General features: G+C 36.7%; 1 protein-coding gene across 1 annotated transcript in view; it reads left to right on the top strand.

Moving 5' to 3' along the window:
- The window catches only part of COL19A1 (collagen type XIX alpha 1 chain), a 174085-nt gene that overhangs the window by 49706 nt on the left and 96496 nt on the right, over positions 1–27883 (top strand). Inside the window, exon 11 of the mRNA XM_030447493.1 lies at positions 12261–12305. Within this exon, the coding sequence (XP_030303353.1) occupies positions 12261–12305 (45 nt within the window). The remainder of the gene's footprint in view (positions 1–12260; positions 12306–27883) is intronic.

Below are 27883 nucleotides of genomic sequence, written 5' to 3'. Positions count from 1 at the left end.
TGTGGTTTTTTCTGTGTCCCAGACTTTTTTTCCTTTTTAATTCTCCTTCAGTTATGAGGGTGAGAGACTGTAGATTTTGAACTTATTATTGTGAGATTTTAACATCCCATCAGAAAGTAGGTCTTTAAGTAAAATGCCGGTTATTGCAAGACATAATGTTGTAAAAGTTGGCAGCAGTGTGTAGCAGGAGATGGACTAATCAGGGAGGAAGGAACTTCCTCACTGTACTGCAGCACTTTAAAGTTTGTCTGACACGTTTAGTTTAGTTTTGTTTGTTTTCTTTTAAGCAATTAGATATTGAACTTCAACAAATAAGGACTTAGGACGTGATAAATAGTTGACTTGTATTAGGTTAATTTAAAAATGGACAACTGTATTTCTGTGATAACTTTAATTTGGATCTAGCAGTGGTTTTTCCCTAAGAACTTCTATCTCAAGTAGTGCGTGAGATTTAAAAAAAAAATAACTTGATGCAATAGAAAATTTATGTATAGTACACATTGTACAAAAGCAATAGATAATTCTGTTGGCCTCTGTGACTTGTGACCTATTAACTATTAGCTCTTCATTGCAACTTTTTTTTGTTTTGGTGGGTGACTTATATTAGTCACATAATAATTTAAAGAAATCTACCACAGATGTGAATTTTTAATGTTAATTAATATACTTCTTGTAAAAAAAACAAGCAAACATACTACTTAGATGTTATAATGTAAGTTTTATATCCCAAATTCCACGTATATTGCTATTTCTTCATGCATAAGTACCAAGCTGTTGGACATAAAACCTAATTTTTATACATGCAGTAAAATTATTCATATATATTGGAAAAAAAAAAAAAAAAGGATGAATTTTTTTAGTTTTCACTGCTAGCCAGTATTTATCTACACCTAAGATTCATACTACATGTTTCAAGCCTGAATCGATTAAATCGACGTGACGCTGCAAGGCTGGGCCAAGGCTTGTGCAATCAGCAGTCAGCAATGCTGCTCTGGCATCAGGCTTCCAAAAATAGAAACACAAGAAGTCAAACAAGTAAGTGGAAGGGCAGTAAAAGAAAAAGTGCTGCTAATTCCACTGTTGACTTTCTGTCTAATGGACTCTGGTTCCCAGGCCACGCTAAGTAAAGCAACTGGCACGGGCTGTGTTTCTGCAGATGGCTCAGCAGTGACACACGCGGCCCAGCTGGTTGACAGGTGTTTGATTTGTGTTTAACAAATACCTCACACAAGCCAGATTTTTATTTTTTTTGTATGGATACTGAGAAGCTAGTCAGCTGATTTTCTTTTTTCTCCATAGTTAACACTCCTCTTACTCTGCTTCCATTTTGTTGTGAATGGCAGTTCTGAATTCCCTTACAAATGAAGATAACATCATTCTAGTTTGTAATAAGACATTAAGCGGGATAAATTAATACAGTTACTTCAATAGTTGTAAGTTACCTTTACACATGGAAGTTGTACAACATTTTATTTATAGCTATTGACAATAAGGTCTCAATAAATGTTTATTTAGCCATCCACTTAGAATGGAAATTTCCTTCAAGATTATCTGTGGAAGGGAGAATGCCAGACTTCCTGGATATAGATGTTACATTCTGTATTTGTGTATATTCCCATAAAGTGGGGTGGTCTGGGGACTCAATTGGACAGTGTAGCATGACCCTGGAGTATAAGCAGTTTCCTGTCCAGAGGAACATAAAATATTGATAGAGATGCACCCAAGGCTGTGAGGAAATATCAAGGGTGGGAAACAAAACTACTTAACAGACAAAAATAAATAATGTACAATGCTATTCCTTACTGATTTTGTGTAAGTTATGTAACAGCACTCTGCAAAGCTGGAGGGAGGTTGTAATAATGACTGGCTGTTTACTTTATTACGCTCCGGGGCATTTGTTTTAATAACCATGAGTGGAAGAAATTACAGTCTTTGTGGCATTTATTAGTCTCTTTGCCAGCAGAATTGTTATCACAGCAACCAGCAGTGGAAATAGTAGAGTATCAGGATGCCCTTACAAGTAATTTTAATTAATGTACAATCTCAGAGGTTTAGTCAGTAAGAATATATTTATGTAATGGTGACTATCTTACCCCCACCCCACTCCATTTCTTCAAAATTTAGTCTGAGCATTTTTCTTTTCTGGCATCAAATCCATGAGGCGGAAGAAGGTGTGAGACTTCAAGAACGGTTACCAAAAAACACATGGCTCTTTCCATTGACAGGTTTATAATGCCAGTGTTGTGAAATTGCCAGAAGAAATACCACCCTGTAGAATATAGAGTACTGGCAGCATTTCTGTTAAACCTTGGAAGAATGAGAAGGGAATGTAGCCAGAGAAATGGCTGTCAGAGTAGTGTTGATTGTCTACATAAACACTGGGTAGTGGGAGGATGATTAAAAACTCAAGGAGAGAGCCTGTGTCCCTCAGTAGTGGCCAAGCTTCTTTCTGTCAGGTACCCCAGATGTGGGATATGGTGTAGGCTAATGATCCAGAAAGAGGTTGTGAAAAGGGCCTGAAAAGCAAAGTTACAACCCTTCCAGGCTGAGTTGTCCCTGTTTCCCACAAAGCTGCTCAGAATTGCTAGCACCTGAAGCACCCTTAGGGAGCAGTTCCCAAGGTTCCTGCACTGACAGGAGATTCACTGATCCCAGAATCACAGAGGGGGAGCTCTCTGTTGGAGTCTTAGATACATGGTCAGTATATTCTCTTCATGCAAATGCCAGCCTGTCTGCAAAAATGTCAAAAGGGATTGGTTTTGAAGTGAAGAGACATTTCTTGGGAAACTCTTAAACTTCCAAGTGTGGATAGAATCATAGAAACTGGAAATTGAAGGGCTTTATCAGTAGTTGATAGGATTGCAGCTACACAAGCACACCAGCACACACAAACAGTAGGATATTTCAGAAAAGATACTCATCTTAGTTTCTGGATTAGAAATTCCAGTCTGCATGTAGTCTATTTACTTTTTATTCAGCTTAAATCCTTAGTTTTGATACTGCTTTTTTTGCATTTCAAATCTGTGTGGTTAGACATTAGACTTAATACTGTTTAATGTTCTGTGGAACAGATTTTTGTTAGTGTAAATTTATATTTGTACCAGCTGATAATCTACCCCCTGAATCTTCAGCTTATGGAAATGGATGATGATCGTTCCTGCTGTTTACTTTCTGAATATAAATTTGGATGTCTAATCGCTACTGAGAATATAATAATGTATTTTATTATTTTTAAAAGACCTCAGCAATTCATTAATATTGGGTAATTATTTTTTTAATTATGGTTAACGGTTCAAATATTATTTTGGCAGAGGCAATTAGATCAATTTCTAGTTCTCTTGAAATTTTCTGGGATTTGGATGTGCTTTAACACTGTGTTATGGCACAGTTAACAGGAAACAAATAGAGGGTGTATGAGTTAAAGAATTCTATTGATAGATCTACTATGAAGGAAAAAACCTATTTACAAAAATCTATCGGTTGTCCATGAGTACTTCTGTCTTTTTCTACTGTGTTGCTTCAGATGATAGAAATATCCAACTGGCTTAACTTAATTTTCTAAACTGCTCATCCATAAGAGGTTATGAAACTTTGAGAGCTTTTTGCAGCTAGAAGGCTAGTTGCCTATTCTTTGTACTCCAAAGGAAGTGTTCTCATGAACTACATTTGCATTTTCTTTATGCTCTGTGCATGGTGCTGTAGGTTAAGTGAACTGGATTATTTTCAATCTCACATTCAATTTTTGTTACATTTAAAAATAATGATAAAAAAACAAAAAAAACAAACAAAAAAAGCCAACCAAAAAAACCCAAAAAACACATTCACTTCTATGTAGTACTGTGTGTTTCTTACCTAAGGACATCACCTGGGAGATGAGCCATTAAAAAAGCTGTCACCTGAGACATTTGACTCAGTCCAAAAAGTACAGGAAAATGTTGTCAAGGCCTGAAGATACAAAATGAGAACAAGCTTTCCTTTTTGCAGTGCTCTTCCACATTGCCTAGAACTTTCTCCTTGCTTGTTAAGCTCTTCCAACACAGCCCCTGAGGGCTCCGAAGAGGCTAATGAGTTTCTTCTCACAACTGAAGAACTACACCCACATTACCTGAGGTCCTAGTTATGTGCTGATGATAGGTTCTACATTCATTTTTCTCCTCTACTTGCTGTTTAGCTCCCTGAAGTCCAGTTCTGTCTGAAATCAGTGACATTTAAGAGTGGTGACTGGAAAAGTGCTTTCTGGACTGACTCGTCACTTGATGAAGAAGGTCAAGGAGAAGTCAAGTGTCACTGTGAGCAGTGAAAATCACTTGTATTTGCCAAATGCAGAAAGAAAACCTACTGATAGTAGAGGTTCTGCTTCTGCTGATGCGTTTTTTCATGGTATAAAAACTGTTCCTTGGCATCTATCATAAAGGCTTCAGTCAGTTACCCATTTTTGAAAGTCCTGTAGTTATGGATGAAAATTAATGGAGTGATGCTTTCATCTTAGGCTTTTCAGAGCAACTTCTCTGAATTCTCATGTGTGAATGTAATTTATGGGTACAAAATATAGAAACAAACTCTTGACTTTTGCACTTTACTTGTGAAAAATGTGTTCTTTATATATTTGAATACAGAAATTGTGCCAGTGACATGTTTTTTTGAGAGAAGCTAATAGCAAAAAAGAAAATGCCAACTAAAGAGTGTGCAGGCTGGAGTAAGGAGCCCTGTGGCCATGTTCTCTGAAGCTCTGAGTTGCCTCTGTCTGCTGGCTCATTGGTTTGCATGCAAAGCACTAAAAACTAAATTTTCAAGTGCTGTTTAATTTGGAGTGTATTAATGTCTAGGTGCCTGAACAGGTAGGCAAGTCAAACTTTTCCCAAAGATGGGCATCAGGGAGGGCTGCAAATGAATCAAAACTGCTGCCTCCCTAACTCAGATTGTTTTATAAGGTGAGAATAAGAACAGTAGGGCTGTTTTCATTTGTCTTTCTCTTGAGCAGGTACATAAAAAAGCAATAGGAGCCCTGATCACTAGGCCACAAGAGTCCTGTACCAGCTTTCACTCCATTTGGCCAGCCCATGGCATAACTGCTCTAGTGGGGCTGTGCTGAAAGCTGGACAGAGCAAAGGAGACAAACTATTTTTACCTGTCACAAGCCCTTCATCATCAGGTTCTTTTAAGGGTGGATATTATGCCTTGCTCATGAGGGTCAAGTTTACATCAAAGATAGCACTGAGCAAGTGCTGAGTATAAGTTTAGCAGTAACCAAGTGGCAACAAAAGGATCAGAAGATGAAGTGAAACCAAAATGTCATAATATTTAGCAGAAACTTCCTGACAAAAAATACAAGAGATTAACAGAGCAAATTTTAGAAAATACCAGCTGAATATATTTTTATGTAATTAATTTTCTCTCAGGTGATTCTAACCATTAACTGGAGCCTGTTTAAAGAAAGAAGGATATATTCAAATGGGCTCAGAAAAGTATATAGTTGGTTTGGGATTTTTATTGCAAAGGTAAATCCCATCCCCCCTGGTGGCTCTGGTCTGGCTCAGTACATGCTCCACAAGATAGGATGCTGCTCCAGCCCCCTGACAGTACATTGTTGAACATTCCACTCCCTTTCTGCAATGCTAAAAATAGTTGTCCTCATTTTAAAACACTGGGCTATTAGATTATTCCAAAGGTCTGGCATACTCAGGGTAATGGAAGGCACATATCCATAAATTATCAAAACAGTAAGTAGTGTTTGACCGTGCTGATTTTACTTCTATTAAGATGAGTTTCCTTGCTAGTAATCCTAGAGTACGAAGCCTATTCTTTAAATCAAGGTCCTGGCAGGGCCCCAGTAAGTTAAAAAATAAAAGGAAAAATGTTTGGTTTTCATATTGAGGATGGAAAAGCATTTGAATGATTCTTGGTGGTTTTGTTTTTTTTTAAGATCTAAAGAATCCTATCTGCAAAATGCTTAAAGTATTTCACAGTAATTGTTTATTTTTCCCAGCCTTGAAGAGAATCTTGGAAGTTCCAACATTCTTGCTGTTATAAATCATGTTAATGCCTAAAAGGTTCCAAATAACAAAATGCATTCCAAGTGATTGATTCAAGTTTCTGTCAACTCCTCTTTTTTTATATATGATTAGATAATGGATGCCTAATTGATTTTTGGCACAATGCTGCTTGGAAGTACAAGCAACCAATGCACTTAAGTTCACATACTGATATGTTAAGATAGCATCTTCTTTTATTTTTTTGAATATTTTTATATGTAAAGGTCTCTTATTTAGGGGACAGAACAGCTAAATGTGGAAGTCAAGGTAACTGCATTCAAAGAAGGTTGCTAAGTACAGATACAAAGCATTTTACTCTTTGTTGAAAACCTTACTTATTTTATGCATAAACTGCTTTACAGACTACAAAACCAATAAATGATAAATACATTTAGAACCAATATTATTAATTATAGGCTTCTTATTTATGAAATAGTTAAAGCAACCTAAATGGTAATTATTTTATATTTAATAAGAATCAGTATTGATGTAGGAGGTTATTTTCACATTGTTGTGTTGAAGTGATAATCATTTGTAGAACACTGAACAGTACAAGGTGAAACATCTATGGCTTGTCTCCACAAAAAATAATGACTGTGGTTTTTTTCTGGTTTACAATGATCCCATACAGCAGGAAAGATGAAATATTATTATTATTATTATAGTAACTACTAGACTATGAAGAATTTTTCTGAATTCACATTATATATGTGCAGAAAATGAAAGCCTAAGGATAATTCATAATAAGTAACTAGAATTTTCCCCAGCATCATAGTATCTATTTTTACAAAGAAGGAAGATGTTGAAAACTGTGCCATGGAGTTAGAAAAATGCCACTTTAGCAAGCTATTTTAAGCTCTATTTTATTGTTTTTCATGAGTGCTTTGTATTTATTTGCTTAATTGCTTGTATAATTTTGGTGAGTAATTGCTCTTTCATTGGCTCTGTTATTAAGAGAGTTTGGAGGTTTTTGGTTTCTTTCTTTCTTTCTTTCTTTCTTTCTTTCTTTCTTTCTTTCTTTCCTTTTTTTTTTTTTTTTTTTTTTTTTTAAGTGTCTGTAAGGCATGCGTCTTCTGCTTGGCTTGGAATCAAACAAGTAAACTTCCAAAACTTTTTTTTGTTTCTTAATTCTGTCTTGGCTAGAAAATTGGATGGTATGAAAGTTACTAGTGCAAACTTCTGTCAAGAAATTAAGACCCATGAATGGAATGGAGAAAACTTTTGGTTTTAGATGCCTTCAGTAAGTTTTCTTAGCCCCTATTTGAAGTTTTATGAGCACAGATGAATTCTTCTAACAGAACTTAGTTCAGTAACTAGATGTATTGAGATTGAAATTCATGTAGTATGTCATGGTGAAATACATTAAAGTAGATATTCCATAAAAGGTGGTTCTAAGCTTTTGTGTGTCAGATTCTGGTTCTTACTAGGTCTGTAATTTTTTAAGAGGCTTTGCTAAGAAGGAATAGAAAAGGAAATCACTGCAATATTTTGTATTTTAATTCTAAATGAGATATTTCTATGGTTTTGATTATTAATTTTCCTTGGGAAGCCCTAAATAAAATGCAGAATTTTATTGCCTGCAGCTTTCAATCCAGAGCTTTTGATTTATTGTTTTTCTTTTATTCAACTAGTCCTTATTCAGATATTAAAGGTGAAGCTTACCATCTTACTTAGCTTGGATAGTAATCTTTAAAAAATACTTTTCAATAACAAGGTGCTTGTTTGTACTTATCCTTCATTGCTGTGCATACTTTTAAACATCTGGTTTCTTGAATGGAATTTATAAACCCAAACCAAACTCAAAGTTCCATGGGCAGTGCAAGGATAAAATACTTTGGATGGCAGAGGGTGACTAAGTCAGCTGTAGAGCTGGCATTTAAAACATGGGGTAGAGGAGATAGTAACTGAAGAACATATACAGAACATTCATTTAGGAGGCAGGAGAAACAGATTTTTGTCTTCCTAGTTGTTTTGCATTTCGTCCTGCTGACTAAGTTGGATACTGCCTAGAGATGGCAAAAAGATCTGAAACTCCCCTTTGACTGAGTAGAACCTAGAAACCATCAGTCTACTCCATATGTACAACTCCTGTGGGACCTAATGAGGCTTAGGTGTAGATTCCTATGGTCTTAAGCACCTACTAGCTATGAGAGAGAAAGTAGAAGCTTGTTGGGATTTTAGGTACTTGGGTAATATCCAATTGTCTTCTGAAGTATTTTTTTCTAAATCAGAGCCTGAAATAAAACCGGAGAGAGAGATTCACATGGTTTGAACTCTCTTATCTTCTTTGTTGTCCCCTTGTCTGAAGCAGTCTACAGTTATATCTGCTGCATAATTAGATAGCCTGTAATTGCCTAATATTTTCAAAGTGAAATGTTTTTTCACCAACTACAAGGCGTACAGACATAAACAACTGTAGAAATCAATTCATATCTTCTGCAGAAAAGGAATGGAAAGTGATACATGTACAGATTTTTTTTTCTCTTGGTTTAGCTCACTCATGGATTAGATCTGTATAATTAAAGGCCTGCTCCACCCAATGCCATTTTTACCTTGGTTTTCACTAATAAATTTTGGCCTCAGCACTGTACCCTTCACACCCCTACCTCGCCCCCCCCACACAGCCCCGTGCCCCAGTTACTCGAGCCTCCTAACAGTGTGTGAGAATAAGCAATTGCCTTCTGAAGGAGAAAAGAGTGTTATGGTGCTAACTGAACATTTGCAAGATACCGAGCAATATGCATCTGGGGGTGCTGAAGGAGCTGGCTGATGTCACTGCAAGGTTGCCCTCTGATTGTGCCAAAAGATCATTAGGGGATTAGGGGAGGCCTTTGATGACTGGACACAGGCAATCATCACATTAATCTTCAAGAAGTGTCCAGGTAGCTGCAGGCCAATCAGCATCACCTCTGTCCCTGAAAAATTGTATAGCAAATCCTGGAAGGCATTTCTAAGCATTCAGAAAGCTTCTGGAAAGTGACTGGGACAGACTTCAACCAGGCTTTTGGCAGTTTCCAGTCCTATTGTAGTAGTCAAATCTGTGAGATATAGACAAGATAAATGGACAGTAAGGTGGCTGCTGGATTGGTTAAATTGCTGGGTTGTGAGGTGGCATAGTCCAACTGTTACCTAGTAACTAGTGTGGATGGCACATGGATGGCAGTATTATTATCTTTAATAATGTGGATGATGTGTTTCACAGTAAGTTCATGGACATTATCAAATGTGGGGAAGTAGTCAGTGAACTGGAGGGTAAAGCAAGAATAATATTCAGTAGAACCTCAACATGCTGGAGAAATGATTGAATGCAGAACACATGATATTAAGCAAAGGCAAATATGGGTAACACTGCTTAACATGGGACCAGCAAGTAAACAACTGAGAAATGCTCTGTGTTAACCCATCTCTCTTCCTAGAAAGGAAGAGTAAGGGAGAGAGATCTGTGGGTTAGAAACTGAACTTTAATGAAACAGCAATGATGAAAAATAAAATAATGAAATAATGAAATATATGCAAATATATACAAACCCAATATTATACTACCTCCCAGCAACACTCAAGTCCCCACCAAGGCAGGCCCTGGGGAAGTCCTGGACTGGACTTGTAGGGTCAGTGGCAGAGAGAGCTGGATGCAGGAACACACAGATCCAGGAAGAGACGTATCAGGATCAAAGGCAGAACAGACTTGGGTCTTCTCAAGATGCTGGCTATAGAGTATGAGAGCTTGACCCTCATTATCCCTCAGATTTATACCAGTTATGAAGGATACGATTTGGAATACTTCATTTGGTCAACTTTGGTCAACTGTCTGGACTGCTTCTTGTCTCAGGAGGGTCACAGGTACAATCACTTTCTTCCATTTGTTTCCAGATTATAAAAAGTTTAGCAGAACCAAGCAGCCACATTGGTTCTGAATACCATTCCCTAGCAGTAACTATAAGCATCAAGTATTATCAGTCCTAGAAGCAGAAATCAACTGAAAAACATGCTGCTGATTCCAGAAAGTGCAATTACTTAGAAGATTCATAACTGAAAAGTAAAATTACTACAAAGAAAATCAGTTCTATTCTGGCTTTAACCAGAACAATTAAGTAGTGCCTCTGAGAAGGAATAGTCTCATGCAACAGCACAGGCTAAGTGCCAAACTACTGAAAAGCATCTCTAGAGAAGAGAATTTGATGGTCCTGCTGGCTGCCTTTGTTGTGGAAAAGGCCAGCTGCATCTTGGGCTGCTTTAGCAAAAGCATGGCCAGCAGTTCAGGAGATGTGATTGATGCTTAGGAGACCTCATCTGGAGTTCTGTGTCCACTTCGAGGCTCTTCATGAGAGGAGAGCACAGCTCATTTGGGTGAGCCCAGTGGAGGCCCACTGAGATGGCTGGGGGCTTGGAGCCCATGATGTACAAGGAGAGGCTGAGGGAGCTGTGCTTGTTCAGCTTTAAGATGTGATGATTTGGAAAGGGGTAGGGTGCAGACTCATTGCCATCTCTAAGTATTGGGAGGGTGTAGAGAGCCAGAGTCTTGTCAGAGACATACACTGAAAGGGAAAGAAGCAATGGATGCAAGCTATAAGCAGAGATTTTAACTTTATCTAAGAATAATTTAATGAACTGGGAATTCAGTAATGATAGAATACACAGCCTCGCAACTGGGAAAGCTAAACGAAGAAGCCCTGCTAGGAAATTGTCTGAAGTAAATGAGAATCAGCTGTTTTGTATATGAAACACTTGGACAAGAATAGGAATCATAGAACAATCCAAGTTGGAAGGGACCTTAAAAGTTCATCTGTCCCAGCCTTTTATGAGAAAGAGAAACTAGATATCAGAAGTTACACATGTTCAGAAAGTCTTTCAGTAATTAAGTATTCATTTTTAGGTAAGGACATATGGAAGGCTATTTCACCAGATCCCATTTTGCATGTGTGGTGTTGGGCATGCATCTCAAATTGACCCAAAACTGTTGATTGCCTGAACCACCCCAATCAAAAGAAATAAAAACGCAGCCACTGCAGGTGGATAATAAAAAGTCCAGATCTATGTGAGAATCTATACATTTGTGTAACTCCAAAGCTCTCAATTTGATTCTCAGTTGTGTAGTACATGATGCTGTATCAGTTGAAAGATTTGACAAAATGCTGCTAGAAAACATGCATGTTATAGCCTTCTATTGTACATAACCTCACTTAAACCTGAGACTTCTATATAAGGAAATGACACTGAAGGGTGAAAGAATGTTTAAACATTGCTCATTCTTATTTCTTGAAAGTAATTTAGAAAATACCATATGACAAATGTTGGAAATTTTCCATCCTTTTCATCTTCAGACCCATAAAAATCATGTGCATTGTACTGAGCTGGTGAGACTGAATCTAGAGACTGACAAAATCTAGCAAGCAATCCTCTGCTATGTGATTTGGGAGAGAAAGGGAACATTGGGGGGGTTTTTTATTGGATAGTTTTTGTGGTATGGAACTATATGATTTTTTAATAAATTATATAACCTTGGGTGTATGTCTCAAAAAGTATACAAACACACATTAATAATGTTATAAACCAGCTGTTATTATAATATAGCCAGGCTGCAGAGCATTTGACAAAGACATTGTCATAGTAAGATTGCCTATTAAGATATTTTCTGAGCCAGAAGTTGCACAATTGGAGCTGGAAGAGCATTATAGCAGGTCTTTTTATTGAAAAATCATCAAATAAATTATTCAGTCTTCTGAAATAAGCTGATATTGCATTAATATTTCAAAAATAATCCCTTCTATTTTTTTTATTTTTAAAAAAATTATTTGGGTAATGATTTTTATTTCTACATAACTTGTATGTTTATATTTTCCTTGGTTGTTCTAGGTTTTGAAGGTTTTCACAGCTGACTTAGTCATACTGAAAAATTAAAATTAAGGTATTAATAGGGATAAATATGTTAAAACTGATTCTGCAAAAGAATACCAGCAATGCCATGAGAGGGTGTGGCATCAGTTAATAGTTCAGAATTTTTAAAGCCAAGAAGAGCCCTTAGACTGAATAGAAAAAAAAAAAAAAAAAAAAAGGAAAGTCATGTCACTTTTTTGTAAAAGTTTCACATCTTCTTGACTGAGAGACATTCAGTATCTAAATGCAATTTGAGTATCATAATAAAAATTCAGTGCATTATAAGTGTTTTAAAGAATGCAGTCATTTAAGAATGTTTGTCTGAGATTTTTATTTTACTGTTTTATGTTCCAGGGTGAACATGGACTTGTGGGTAGTAAAGGTGAAAATGGTGAAAAGGTAAATGTTTTTTTGGCTTAATTTTATATATGACCAACCAAGTAGAGTTTTATTCTGAAGGTCTTGATTAAGTCTTCACTTAATAAAATTCTTGTATATTTTTAATTGATAAGAAAATGATTCCTGAAATGCTTAAAGATGAGGAGGTTTTTATGCATGTTAATCAGTGTCATCAGTGCTTTAGATTAGATTTAGAAACATTTTTTTTTTTTTTTCAGAAGTGATTTCATAATGAAATCGAACAGAACTATAACCACTGGTCTCCTGTAATGCTTATTGTTATCTCATTTCTATGGTAATTAATATGTATTTATTTATACAGTATGAAGTATGTGTTCATAATTAATGTTTTACACTTTTTTCCTAAGAATGCAAATTTATTTCAAAAGCAAAATTTAACATTTGCTACAGCATAAGTGACTGCAAATTTTAAAAAGTTAATTTTCATTGATAACTTTCTGTGTGCCAGCTCAGTAGTTAGCATGAATTTTGTCTCCTGCACACAGCTGACTCCAACTGTCCCAGCTGAATGGAGGTGCATTTACCTCTTCCTCAGACTGGAATTTCAGTCCTTTTGCCTGACTGATGAATGGTTGTGTTGTCCTAAGGACACTCTGTCTTCTGAAAGCCATAAAACGTTTCCACGTGTAAGTTCCAGGAGAAGCCTTTTCTTGTTCTTCATCAGTCAAGATTGGAAATGGAGCTTGAAGCTGCTAGTCATAATTACAGGTGCTCTGCAGTGGCCAGAAATAGTTCAGCAGATTATAAATTCAAATGGGAATTAAAGCATCCCTGTGGAAGGCTGCCTTGGCTGCCAGAATGCTGGCCTGGGTGGCTCCAGATGATGCATCCTCATCTTTTTGTGTGGCTTCAGATAAGCAGATCTCCACAGGTCATCAAAGACAAATCTGTATTGAGGGACAAGTGTGGAAGGAAGAGCCTCTTCTTAGCTTGCCTCATAGGAATTAAAGTAACAGTGATGATAGTTTATGATTGAAGCTTCAGCTTCTAACCGTGTTACTGCCTGGTTACTGCTTTTTCACTAGTTTTGCCTGGTTTGGGTAAGGCAGCCTGAATTAAGAGTCTTCTCTTGGATCATAGGTAGTTTCTATGTGCTTCAACTCACTCTTTGAAAAAAAGTGCAGAAAAGCATTTCTGCTGCATTTATATATCATGAAGATGAAGAACAACAGATACTGCTATTCTGGCAATATTTAGACTGAAGAAAATGGAGAATAGGAGGCAGATTCTGAATTTATGAAGTTATGTATGCTGCTTTGGACATAGGCATATTCACTCACTCACCATACTTCTTCAGAAGTGTCAGCCAGCTTTCCAGTCTTCATATTGTAAAAACAGCATGTTACAGGTTAACAGAATTTGAGCATATTTAAGGTAGTGGAAAGTTTTTTGAGGAGGAGGCACTCCAGTAAGCTGAAAGGAAGAAACATCAGAAAAAAACCCTAGCATCTGTAGCAACTAACAACTATAATGTGAAGCTCTATTCTCTAAGAAAATCACTTATTAAGCTTGAGTGTTTTTAGCTCCACTGACAGATTGCATTTCCTTGGTGGCATTGTTATTAATCAATTCTGAAGGGCTTTTTTTTTTTTTTCATAATTGTTCTGCAGCTGTGCTGTACTTTCCTCAAGTTTTATGAATAAATTGTGTTTAGACACAGGCACGTGGTTCCAGCTGTTGCTGCCACTCTTTTGCTTGATTCCCCTTACTTTAGGGAAAGGTAAAATGACCCAGACACTGATACCCACATTTTTCTTATCTGAAAATTGTGTCAGTGCATTTAGACCTTTTCTTTTTATTATTAGTTTTATTTTTGTCTTGTAAATTCAGAAGTCAACTGAAAGATCCCATTTAAAAGTATCTCCGGTATAACTATTAACAATGTACTCAGGTATTTTTCAAATAAAAAGAGCTGTATGAGTGGAAGAAACTTACTAGTGATTACTCAAAAATAATTTGGGACAGCCTTATCAAAAAGCACATATCATGATTTGTGAGGAAAGAGTGTGATTTCAGATTATCGAAAGCAGGTCTCAGTCTGGGCTTAGTTTATCCCAGTTTAGCCTTAATTCAAACAGTTTTTGAAGAACAATGAGGCTGAGTTTCCAGTGACTGAGCTCCAGTATTAAAAATTTATCCACACCTTTGTATTTTAACATAGTGTCACAAAATAGAATAGTTTTGCACTAATATGTGTGTAATAGACATGATTTTAAAAGCCTGGAATTTAAAATTTGATTTTTCCTGACCCAGAAACTCTTCTCAATCTTGCTTATCAAGGAAAAAGACTGTTTGCCCACTCTGTTTTGCGGATCACATAGAATGGGGCATAGCTGCCTAAACCTTGGGTATTTGCTCTTCCAAATACTCTGTAGAGGTACATTAAAAGGAACAACCCTATGTTTTTGTTTTGGTGACCATATCATTCCATAGGGTTGAAATTGACTCAGCTTTATACTTCTTGGTTAACCAAAGGAAACTAGCTGACTTTGGCTTTTTTATTCAGTTATGTTCTGCTTTGGTAGAGCAAGGTCTGGGGAGATGTAGGCAACTCCTACATGATGTAGGGGCCAATATATTGTATTTTTGTATATTACTTTATATTGTATATCAAGTAAAGAGATGAGGCATCTTAAGCTTTGGGAGATTCTTTTATGCTGTTTAAAGGTTTCTTTCCCACACTTATTTCCCCTTGAGGAGTCTAGTTTTGTTCGGCCTACTTCCTTCATTTTGGGGTTTTGGTATTTTGTTTGTTTGCTTTTAGTATCAAGTTGAACTCGATAAGTAATGGTAAGGGGAGCTACACAACTTCATCCTGTGTAGGTGTTATGCTGCAAGCTTTCCCTTCATGGGAAGTACATTCTCAGCATAAATTTGTTTTAGTTCTCTATGGTGTTCTTCTTTCTTTGTGTTACTTAGATAATGACATTGTCTTACATGATAGTCCTATAGCTGCAACAAAAACATTGGTCTACCCTTTTACAGAATGACTGAAAAAGTATATGCTGAAAGCAGTTCTGGTTGGTTTGCTGCCAGGAAGGCAGAGAGTGGATCAAGTGGATCTATCTTCATTCTAATACTGTTCAGTATTGTAACCTTGCTGTCTGGGATAGAAAGGGTGATTATTGAATTTTATGATGGTAGGAAGTAGGGAGGGACTAATAATTAGAAGAAAGTTTTAAAATCCAGAATGTTCTGTGAAAATAGAATCCATTGCAGAAGGAGCAAATGTGAGGAGCTACCTATAAAGGAGAATAAATCAGAGCTGAGAACAAATATTATCTACCCATTAATAAAAATCTGAGGATTTGGACCAGAAGCTGAGCACAGGTTAAATGAACTCAGGCAATTGCAAGTGGAATATTCTTACCAATATGCTTTTAAGTGGGAATATTGTCTGCCATGCTAACTAAATATTCCTGTGTTATTTGTTATTGAAAGATATTCAATATTGATATTGATAGGATATTGAAGGATATTGAAAGGAGAGCACCTAGAACGACTGGTGCTCAGGAACAAAAAACCTTCAAGGAAGGATTTAATGAATGAAGGTTTCTCAGTCTAGAGTCAGCTGGAAAAAAAATATGTAAACAGTCCTCAAATACAGAACACCACTCCTGCAAAAAAGGGGGAATAGTCCACTTTCCATGTCTGTAGTAGATGACATGCAAAGCAACGGGCTCAAAGTGCAGAAAGGAAGGTGCTGTTTACCAATTAGAAAATGCCCAGTTAATACTTTTCTGTCATAGGACAGTAAAGCCCAGTGGGGCCGTGCAGCCTCTTCCTGCAGCCATGGGTAACCTGGCCTGATCCCATAGCTGACCCTGCTTCGAGCAGGAGCTTGTACTGGAGACCTCCTGAGATCATGTGCAGCCTCAAATATCCTATAATTTTATGAATAGTGAACATGAATATGTTATTTTTCTGATTTCACATGTGTTTACATTATAAATCCACATAAAGGAGGAGAACAATAAAAAGTAACCTTGATCCCAGGGAGTCTTGTTTGTTTACTTCTGTTCAGACATTGGCTGAGGTGAGATGTGAATGTACATTTAATTTCCAGTATGGACAAATATTTCTCACTAGAATATAATATAGGCAGATTTTTTTTAAGATGTGTGTGTACATTCACAAGCCCTTGTTTTGGAACTGAGGGAGTTCAGTCCACTTGCTTAAATATCTGATCACCTGTCAGCTCATGTTCCCTTCCTCATTGAAGGAATTCCTCACCCTCTTCCACATATGGAAATCTTGTAGATGTAGAAAGCATTGTAGATGGTTGCTTGAATGATGGGTGTGTATGCATTCTCTGGGGTCTTTTTAGCTTGGGTTTGTTGAAACCCCATGAAATAATTCATTTTCTGTCACAAATAGTTACCAAATAAATTGTTCAACATAAATTAAATCTAAAGGTGTCTTCTGCTGTAAATTGTAGCTTCTTAATTTGCTGTGGCAAGATGTTTAAGTGCTTCAGTTCAGATAAGTGGGCACATACAATATGTTGAGCTTTGCAGCTGTTAGAAGCTTAATCAAAAAATTGACTGTTGGAGTTAGGTCTGAGATCTTGAAGCCTACAGAGGTTGAAATCATATTTATTATCATTCAGTTTCATACTTGAAATATTTGCAATGCTTGGGAGTTGAAACTGGCTGAAAGCCTATTAGTTAATCACACAAATAAGCTCTGCAATGTCTTTTTTTTCCTCCTTTGTTAAATCTGTAATTCATTCTCTTTTACCTACTGGCTTTTGCTTCCTTTGGTCACTTCAGCTAGTACTCTTCACTCACATCCCTGATTTTTCTGTCATCTTGTCTACTGTCTTGGTAAGAATATGTACTTACTGTAGTATACTTTACAGATATGGTTCTTCAGTAATTGAACTGAAAATTCAATTTTGTGGGGCTCATGGAACCTGAAGACCATATAGATTTCATTATAATTTGTCAGCAGGTGTGGAACAAATCTGTATTTTATTTGGAATAGTGGTGACAAAAAAGAGGATGCAATTACATGTTAATTATAGCTAAGCAAACATGACTGGTTTGTCACTAATAGATAATAGTGATTTCACAGAGCTGGGAAAGCTGCATTCCTTGGCTCACTTAGCTGCTACAAAATCCTAGTATAAAATCCCTGTTTCTTTTTTAACTCAGAGGGGTAAGTAAGGTTTTCTGTAATATAGACTAAATCACAGTAATAATTGATATCTCAGAAGACTCAGAAATTGTGAGTGTTGGAGTAGGAGGATGACTCTGTTCTGGAGGACTTTTCAATTGCAGTTTTCCTTGTTGCTTTGTTTTATAAAGCATATTTCTCTCCCATCTCACACTCTGAACATTGGATTTAAAAACTGAAAGTCATTTGGAGCTGAGCATGTGCATGTGCTGACATATGCACTTGTGAACACTTATCTTTGGTAAAGTTATTGTTTTATTGCAATTCTTTGATATTTCTCAGTAAAATTATATAAATAAAAAAGTTATATATATTTGACTAAGGGAAACTTTGAGAGTAAAATCATAATGTTTGTCATTCAGTATTTCCAAAGTTTCATCCTTTTTTCTTTACCTTTTATATGTTTTGATTGTTTATACATATGAGGAGAGAATCTGGGCCTTGTCCAACCTAAATGTAGAAAAAATTGTCATCTGCTTCATTTTCTTCTAAATGCAGGATGTTCTTTGTATATATTTACTGTTTTGTGAAGTACAATTTGAATTATTGCAGGAAATATGGCTTCCTCTATTTCCTTTGGAAGAAAATTCCTAATAGATCTTAGTGTCATGATGGTTTCCTGGAGGCTCAACATTCTCTACTTCATCCTATCACACCTTATAAAATACTCCTCTGTCTGTCTTTCACCCATTCAGAACACAGAAGGCTATGAACTTCTAGTGTGTCCCCAGGTGTAGTCTTTTATTTCACAATCTTCAGTGCTTTTTTCTTAAGTATAAGTAAATGAAAAAGGAATCACCCCTCTTTTCCAAGGTCCTAATTGCAGTTAGTCATTATTTAGTCTTTCTAATATTTTGATGTCTGGACCATAAATCCCAGTGCTGAAACCAGTGCACATAAGACATCTCAAATACTGGGGAAGCTTCCAATCTATTTGAAAAATAGAAGCCTTTAGTCATGGATACCATACAAGCCTGGACCTCAAAGGTGTATAATTGAAAATACTAAAAATTGAAATTAAAAGTAGCAGTTAGTAACCCTCCTGTGTATTATTAGTGCAGCAATTCTGTTTTTCAGCTCTAGATTCTGCTAGAAATGCTTCAGACTGAAAAAAAAAATAGGAGTAAATTTGGTAAGCAGAAAATGTTTATGTAATTTTGGCCACTACCTCTACAGACCTTTCTGTTTGAATATTATTTTTTTTTTAATAATGAGAGAAGGTGCATTTTGCATTATAAAGCAAGGATCTGATTCCCAAGTTTGTTTGGATGGTGGTAGAGTCACTGCCACTGTGTTGAAAATGTGGTTCCTTAAATTCTACTAATCATCAACACAGGGGGAAGATATTCTAGAGTCCTTTAAATCCTGTGTCTGATTGAACACAAGAGGAAAATTTTTCACTATGAGGACAGTCAGATGTTGGATTGACCTCCCAGGGGAAATTGTGGATTCTCCCACTTTGAAAAGTTTTAAGTCTCAGCTTGACGGGGTGCTGAGACATCTCACATAAGCAGTAATAAGCAATAATATTAAAAGGACTGTGCCAGATGATCCTTGAGGTTGCTTCCAACCTGACTTTCTATGATTCTATTTCGTGAACTCAAGACTGGGTACTTTACCAGATGGGTGTAAATTTGGATTTTTTTTTTTTAATTATCTCTTAACATTATAAAGGAAAACATTGAGGTTTTCTCTTTCTAATCTTGTAACTATTTAGGCACCTGTTTACACCTTTTAAGCTTTGGAATTGGTTTGATTGTTTTTCTTTGGTTTGTTTGCATGACTATTCTGCTCTGACATTGTGGGTAGTACTTTAGAATTTATTTCATGAAATCCTATGAGGTTAAATGTTGTTTTACAAAGCAACCATCTCAGAGTATGGGCATGCAACTCTTTTTATGACAGAATTTTTTTGTTACCAACCAGATCATATACGATTACAGAGACATCTGTACACAGATATTCTAGGGGAAAGGAGAAAGTATATTGTTAATTCTACAGGAAATCTCTACCTTTAATAAAAGCAGTTGCATTGGCATTTATCCTATTAAGCTAAACATTGCCAGGTTTATACTGTAGTTCTGTGGTATTTGGCTTTATCTGGCCACCTTCATACTGTTTAACTTTCTTGCCCTTTAAACAATCTTAATGAAAACTGCCTGCTGAGAATAGTCCCTAGCCTATGATAACTTTTGAACTGTGCCTGGGAATTATATAGGGAAATGCTAATTAGACTCATTGACGTGTCTGCAAGACACCTTCACAGCTGGAGTCTATCAGTTTGATGATATAGAAGACCAAGTTCCCTGTTCCAGGCTGTATCACTATTTAATTTACTTACACATACCCATTTGGTCAGATTAAATGGTCACCAGGCTCAGCATCCTGCTTCTAATGATAGCCAGAAACGGTGCCCAGGGAAAAGCATAAGGACAAAGTAAGCAAATACTCTTCCAGCCTCCAATTATTCAAGACTGCAATCGCAGCCAGATGTATTTTCAGTGAATTTAGTAGCTTTCAATGGACTTCTCTTCATTAGTGAGTGCAGTTTTCCCTTGAGTTCATGTAAACTTTGAGCATCTGCAGTATCCTGTGGTGAGGAATTATGTTGTGTTTGAAGCATCATTTCCTTTTGTTTATTTGGAACTTACTTCCTCTTAATTTAAATTGGTGTCCCCACATTTTGTTGGAAGATTTTTGTTCTTTTCACTTTCAGTCAAGAATCAATAAGCATCTGTCATGCATTTCTGAGCTCTCTTTTCCAAATTGAAGAATACTAGCTTACTTAGTATCTTTTACTAAGAAGACTTCCGTGTTTGATGATCCTTACTAGCTGCCTTTGGATGTTTTTGAGTTCTGTTGCAGTGTTTAAAGATGGTAGGAAAACCTCAGTGTATAGAATATCACAGAAAAAATCCTTGTTTGTATCTCTGTCTCCTCACATGGAAATTCCTTTTTTACCTTCTCTTTCACCTTCTCTTTCACTTTCTGTGTGGCCTAAAGTTTTCACTCTCGCTCCTTCTGAAGTGACCATTAGCAGTAATTGCACATAGGAAGCTTTGACTTTGTGCATAAGTGTTATGGCTAAATACAGGATGCAAAGATTTTACCCTTTTCATCATTTTGAATATATTTGCACTACATTTGTCCTTTGCCATGTCATTTCTCTCATCATGCCTGTATTGAGTTAGTCACAGTTCTTTCTTATCCATTACCATTTGGTATTATTACCAGAGTTATTCATGTACCTCAAAATGGAAAGTGAGGTTTGAGTGTAAACAATTTATGTCTTACTGAGAACGAAAATCAGTGGAGGAGAGAAGTGACTTTGTCCATACCTAAGTGCTGAGAGAATTCTCAAACTCTTTCTACTGTGGATTAGAAATATAATCATAGGATCATTTGGGTTTTGTAGGAACCTTAAAGGTAATCTACTTCCAATCCTCTTGCCATGGGCAAGGACACCTCCCACAGATTGTGGGAGCAGATTGTTTTTAGCTCCATCCAACTTAGCCTTCAGCACTTCCAGGCAGAGGGCATCCATAATTTTTCTGGGCCACATGTTCCAGCATCTCACCACCCTAATATCTAATTTAATTCTACCCTTTTCTAGTTTGAAACCGTTCCCCCCACCCATCCCATCACTATTGCTCTTATAAAAGTCCCTCTCCAGCTTTTCTGTAGGCCTCCTTCAGGTACTGGAAAACTGCAAAAAGATTGCCCCGGAGCCTCATCTTCTCCAGGCTGAACAACCCTAACTCTCTCAACCTTTCTTCATAGAAGAGGTGCTTCAGAACCCTGATCATCTTTGTGGCCCTCCTCTGGACTTTCTTCAACAGCTTCATGTCCTTCTTACTTTGGAGGCTCCAGAGCTGGACACAATACTCCAGGTGGGGCCCCACAAGAGTGAAGTAGAGGAGCAGAATTACCTCCCTTGACCCGAGAAATGCTTCTTTTGATGCAGCCCAGGATATGGTGCACTTCTTGTGCTGCAAGAGTAAATTGCTAGCTCATGTTGAGTTTTTCAGCAACCAACATCCCCAGGTCCTTTTTCTGGGCTGTTCTTAATCTATTCTCCACCCAGCCTATATCTGTGCTTGACATTGCCCCATCCCATGTGCAGGACCTTTCACCTGGCCTTGCTGAGCTTTACATGGTTTGCACAGGTCTGCCTCTCAAGCCTGTCAAGGTCCCTCTGGATGGCCTCCCCTCCTTCCAGTGTATCAACCATACCACACAGCTTTGTATCTTCAGCAAACGTGCTGAGAGTGCAGTCAGCCCCACTGTCTGCTTCCAAGAAAGATGTAAAACAGCACCACACCCCTGAGGAACACCACTCATCACTGACCTCCACTTGGAAATTGAGCTATTGAACACACTACTAATATTTGACTCGTGCATTTTCCATGTTTTTTTTCTTTTTTTCAGTCTGATTTATCTCCAGCAAGATTTGGGATAATCTTAAATTTTAAAAATAGTAACTTTTACATACTGAATACAGTTTATTTCAATCCATAAAGCCGTCCAAATTCCAATTGTTGCCGCAATGTAGGAAGCCTCTTGCATTGTAGGCTCGTATGTGGATCTCTAGGCAAGAAAGCACATGTGATTCTCTGCAGAAAAAGGCAGAACTGTTCTGAATGAGCTATCTGGGGTATTGGAAGCATTGTAACCTTCTAAGTGTGCACTCTGTTGAGGTGGAAGACTTCATAGCTTAAGCAGAGTGCCACTTTGGATGTACTCCTGCCAGTAACTTTTGTGCTACCTTGAAGATTTCTGTGAAGATCTGTCCAGAGATGGATAACTGGGCATGATTACAGCTGTTGATGCCTAGAAGAGATGTACTAATTTGGAATTGGCTAAGGCTGTAAACATTTTGAATGCAAAGAATGATAAATGGGATTAATTTAAAACTAATCTATCATTTTTTAGCATCTGATGGAAGAGCAAAGACATACCCATTGGCAGTGGGAAAGAATACAGCACTGTTTCTCCCAATGTAGACATGTTGAGGTCCCAGTTTCCATTTAACAACTCAGAGGGTTTTGTAGCACCAATGGGGTGAATGCCTGAGCTTGGATCAGGGCACTTCTGTACAGGAGAGAGGGTAGAGATGGGCATGGACCTTGAGTGCAGAAAACCAAGAAAAAATGTCTGGCATTTGTATGTGTATTTCTGAAAGAGGTTAAAGAAATTGAGAGTAGTTTAGATGTGACAGTGGGGCACATCAGTACCAATGTGGGAAGAAACCCAAGATTTGAAGTTCAGACTGGGATCCACTTGTCTAGAGAGCAGCCTTGTGGAGAGGGACCTGAACATTCTATGATTCTATAATTTCTAGTGTCTTACTTCTTCCATTTGGTTGTGATGCCTTTCAGAATATATGTGGACTGGATGCTGTCTATAAGTAGTAAATCTTACTCCTTTTCAGAGTCAAAGTAGAGTACATAAATTCTGATTTTCTGGCTTTTCTCAGGTTGGCTAGTATGTAGTTTTTTGCTGTGATAAGTGGATAATCCTGTGTTTTTGGTTCACCAGAAAAAGAGGGGTTATCCTCTGTCTATCTAGTCTTTTAGTCCAAGTGATAAAGAATATTGTTATGATGTAAAATATTTTATCTTCTGACTCTAAAAATAATTTTTTATTAAAGGCCTTATAATTCATTATGAAAGGGGTTTTTTGTTTACTATTTATTAGTCTAAACAGACAGAATTTTAAAAATATGATTTCTGAAAAGAAATGCTGGAAGATAATTAATTTGCAAACTAACTGTGAGCTCAGCCAGATTAGAGAGGCCTGGAAATAATCCATCGTGAGTTTTTCTACAAGATGGTAGCAGTGAAACTGACTGCAGTTCAACATCCAGTCATTTTTGTTAAAACTTATTTTCTTATCAGTGCTTCTGAATTTATTTTTTTTTCATCTGCTTGCTGATTTTATCACATGTTCTTGATTATCTGTGCCTTCTCTCTTCCCTTTATCCAGGTTCATAGCTTATCTTTTCTGTTGTGCAGACAACCACCCATACACACATTGGTCCATTCTTTCCTTATTTTACTTTTCCAAAAGCTGTTCACATTTCACTTATATCTTTGCTTAACATATTTGAGGAAAAAGTTGTCTTTAACTGTAAGTGCTGTGAGAAGCACTGTAGGTACAGTGTACAGTACCATGTGCCCGTCAGCTCCTTACTGATCTCATGGGCTCTGGATAACTTCAGCTGTTATCATTGATCTGGTCTTACAGTTAGCCAGGACTAAAAACTGAAGCAGCTTCATACATCTGTAATTCTCATTATTTTCTGATAGTATAGTATGATACATTTTCTTGATCCCAGATCTGGTAGTAAGTTTAATTTTGAGTGTATTTCCTTAATTTCCAGTTAAAAGTGCACATTTACACTAATATGCTTGTATGTTTACATACATATTTGTGTGTGCTGGAATAAGCCAGTCCCTTATAGGAGATATAATACAATTACAAAATTATTTCATAACATACCAAGTAATAGATTTCTAAATTAAATCACTTCTGACTTAATTATTTTGACTTACTGCAATGCAGTTATCAAAGGAAAGCTTTCCCCACCAAGAACTTTAAGACAAAAATGAGGCCTGAAGGAAGCAGGCAATAAGGGAGTAAGAACTACTGAATCCTTGCTGGCAGGTGCAGCGTATTACTTTAACACAGAGAACTGAACAGAGCTTCTGACATGTGAGTCTTTCTTTCAAACAGGAGGCAGTTCTTGGGATTTGCTGAGCAGAGATAAGCTCTAAGATGTAGCTGGCAGGGCTCCACAGCAAGGAGGCCATCAGTGCACTGCAGCTGCTTCTATCAGTGAGATTATGTTGTATGCACTGTTGCAGAGGATTATTCTCTATGAAAAAGAGAGTACTGACAGGTATCTGATGAGGAAAGGCAATAGGATAATCTAATTAAACAGTATTGAAGTTGCAGTGTTAGAATCATTTAGCATAAATTGCATGTATGCTGATGAAGTCTTATAGTTTTTATAATTTAGCCTCATGTTGTAAGACCTTTTAAAAGACATTCTTTTATATGATATTTCTAAAAGACGCATGAATGCTAAGAAGCAAATTTGCAGGTTTGTTTAAGTTAATGGGCTTCCTAAACACTCTTGGAGTTTTGAGTGAGTGAATATCCAATTAGAGAATTCTTTGCCATTAGGATAAGGATCAGAATTCATGGACTGAGAGTGATGAAAGAGGAAACAACAAAAAGGCTTCTTAACTTGCTCACCACAGAGCAGGAGATGATAGAATCTTTTTTTCAGACAGACAAACACATATATATATTAATATATATATGTATAAAGGTATTTATAACACATAAATAATTATAAATATATTTATATACACACATATATATTTGTAAATACATATACGTATGTGTATTTATATAAGTATATATATGTGTGTGTGTATATATATATGTAGACTTGGTGGGTGTGTATGAGTGGAGGAAGCTTTCCACAGTCTGTAAAGGCAGACATAGATGTTATAAAGTGGCTGAAAATTCAGCAGCATACATGTTTAAGTACATCTCAGTCTTCAAAGTACTTTTTTTTTCACTTAGCAGTAGTTGATGCTTGTTAAGGTAATACTGTCAAATCATAAAAACAGTCTTTCTCCCCCATCTCCTCCTTTCTAACTGATTCTTCCTAGTGTTAGTATCCCTGTGTACTGCTATTGTGGCTGTCTGTGAGATGCATAATAAAGTAAATAAATCAGGAAGCCATTTTGACCAATTATTCTATACCCGTTGATTTTTTGCACTGCACCGCACAGCACTAGAACAGAAATTCCACAATTATTTTCAAGCACAGTATAGTATGAGCAGGCTGCATGGACAATTGCTGGGGAAGTGGGAGATGTGGATATGGGTCCTATCAGAAAGAGAAAAAATTAATAAGATTTATGCAAAAGGCAGACCTTTCCTACTTTTCTAGCTGTGCTTTCTATTGCCCTAAGTGAAGCCTGAGGAAGGTCTGCTTCTTCTGAACACAGATCAATCCTCCACCTGAGATAAATATCCATCAGAAAACTGAGCACATCCCATTTTTAGATTGTACCAGTATCCACTGGGACACCTTTATTAAAACCCCAGTTTCCTGGTCTGAAATAAGCATTTCTATGACCTAAATAAACTATTTAACCCAGTCTAAAAGGAATAGAGGTAATGGATGCTGCTGGCTGTATTGTGGGCCTGATGAACACGGTTTAATAGTCACAGTTACAGAAAATGAAATTATTTCAGTTGTCATGTTGTAGAAAATAGAGGTGCTGACAGCAGTCCATCAGTTTGCACAGACACTTGCTATTGCTTTAACCATATGCAGAACATCTTTTAGAGCCTAAATAACAGTAGCAATACCCTGCCAAAACCTTGAAAGCGTGGGTGTCTAGAAAAATCATTCACTGTGAAAACAATGCTATTTGTCAGCTGCTGACAAGAACATGTAGGTAGCTTTTAGGTTACCTTAAGAGACCATCCCTCAAAAGAAACTAGTTCATGCCTGCTATGGAAAAAATTGTTGAACACTAATGAGAGGCCAGTTTAAACAGAAACCTCCCCACTAAAAGGCAGCTAGAATTTTAAACAATTGAAACTGAAAGTCAAATACATTTGTAGTATTTACTTAAGAAAGGGAAAACTCATGTGCTCATTAAATGAGACAGCTTTCTCACTTTAGTTTTTCATCTGTTGATAGATACACAAGCTACCAAATTCAAATATATTATTAAAATTTATATTTTCCTAACACCAGAATTTGGTGTCTAAGTTGGGGCCCAATTCAACTATTAGCTTTTTCAAGAATGATATAAGATTAAAATTTGGTAACAGCTCTAATATTTGTTCAAGCCAAACCATGTATTAATATTCTCTTGTGTTAGGCACAGTGCAAAGACAGAGCAGGCCATTTATGTCATCCCAAAGCTATAATTTAAATATGACATTTAAGACAGAAGATAGATACCTACAAAACAGCAAGACTTGATTGATGAAGAGCAAATAAAAAATATGAAAATGATGCTTTATCTGTTGTGTAGATTTTGTGCTCATCAGAGTAGAACGGACTGGAGGCAGAAGATATTAAAGGCTCTGAGTTTAGTACATGAGTTTAGTACATATGTTTCCCAGTATTTAAATATGTGTGCATGAGAACCAGCAATGGAGAAGGCAAATGATGAATAGAGCTTTAGCAATGATATTCAGAATAAGTGGCTGAAAGAAGGATGAGGGAACATTTGTGAAGAATGGAGAAAATAGTGTGATCTAGTCTGAAAAAGGTCATGCCTGTGGTCTGGATGTGGGCTGGATCTCAGACTCACTTCAAGATTATTCTTAGTTCCTAGGGACTATTAGAATCAGTGGTTTTTTCAGTGACAAAAAAAAAGAAAAAAAAAAAAGGAATTTTTTCAAGGAAAAATGCTGAAAGAAACATAACTAATCTGCATGGTTAGATATCAACAGGAAGATACTGGAAAGTGAAAAGTGAAGATGTTTCTTTGAAAATCCTTTGAGTTTTCCCTATAAATAAATTTTACCAACTTTCTCTGGAGAGAGCATCAATATATTCAATTGGATTTTAGGAATACACATTATCTAGAAAACTAAAACTCTGCTTTTGTATAGCTCATACTTTAAGTAATCTTACTTATTTTTATGAAAAAAACCTAATCTTGAGTTAAGGAGTATTTTTTTTCAAGTTAAGTCTGGAAATGTATGATCAAACAATTACCAAAAAGAGTTGGGTTTTGGATGTTAATATTGTTTGTGGTTTCTCCTTGGCATTAAAAGGTTTGAAAAAAAAAAGAAAAAAGTAGTGAAATGATGATGGCAGTATGAGCCATGGCAGGACAGCATACGGAGCAAAGTTTGCAAGCCACGAGTTCTAAATTTCGTGTGGTAAAAAGCAAAGCCAGTGTGAGCATCTTGAGCCTGAGTGCATTTGTTTGCTGTATTTATTTTTAAATAAAAAAGCTGGATGTTAGATTGTGGTTAGTCTTGTACAAATTGTAGCAAGTCAGAGTTATCAAAAAACTCAGCAGGTTTTCTTCTTGTGCTGGTAACATCTGTCACCCAAAAGGATCAAGTTATATCTTTATGTTTCTTTTACCCTAGCAAGTCTCTTAGGTGAGAACAAGGTATGTTAATTACTATTCTACATAGATTATCTTCTCAATTTATCACAGTATTATTTGATGCATTTTATTATTTCATTGATGATCTCAGCTACTTGCTCTTGTCATCATCAAGGAGTGTTAGGCAGTCTTATACTTCCACAAGATAGGGTTACACTGAGGAAGATAAGGACCAAGGTGAGATTCAGAGATCTGTAAGGAACCCATTGAGAG

This window comes from Calypte anna, chromosome 3 (genome assembly GCF_003957555.1).
Source record: "Calypte anna isolate BGI_N300 chromosome 3, bCalAnn1_v1.p, whole genome shotgun sequence".
Lineage (NCBI taxonomy): Eukaryota > Metazoa > Chordata > Aves > Apodiformes > Trochilidae > Calypte > Calypte anna.
This window is presented reverse-complemented; position numbering and strand designations above follow the sequence as displayed.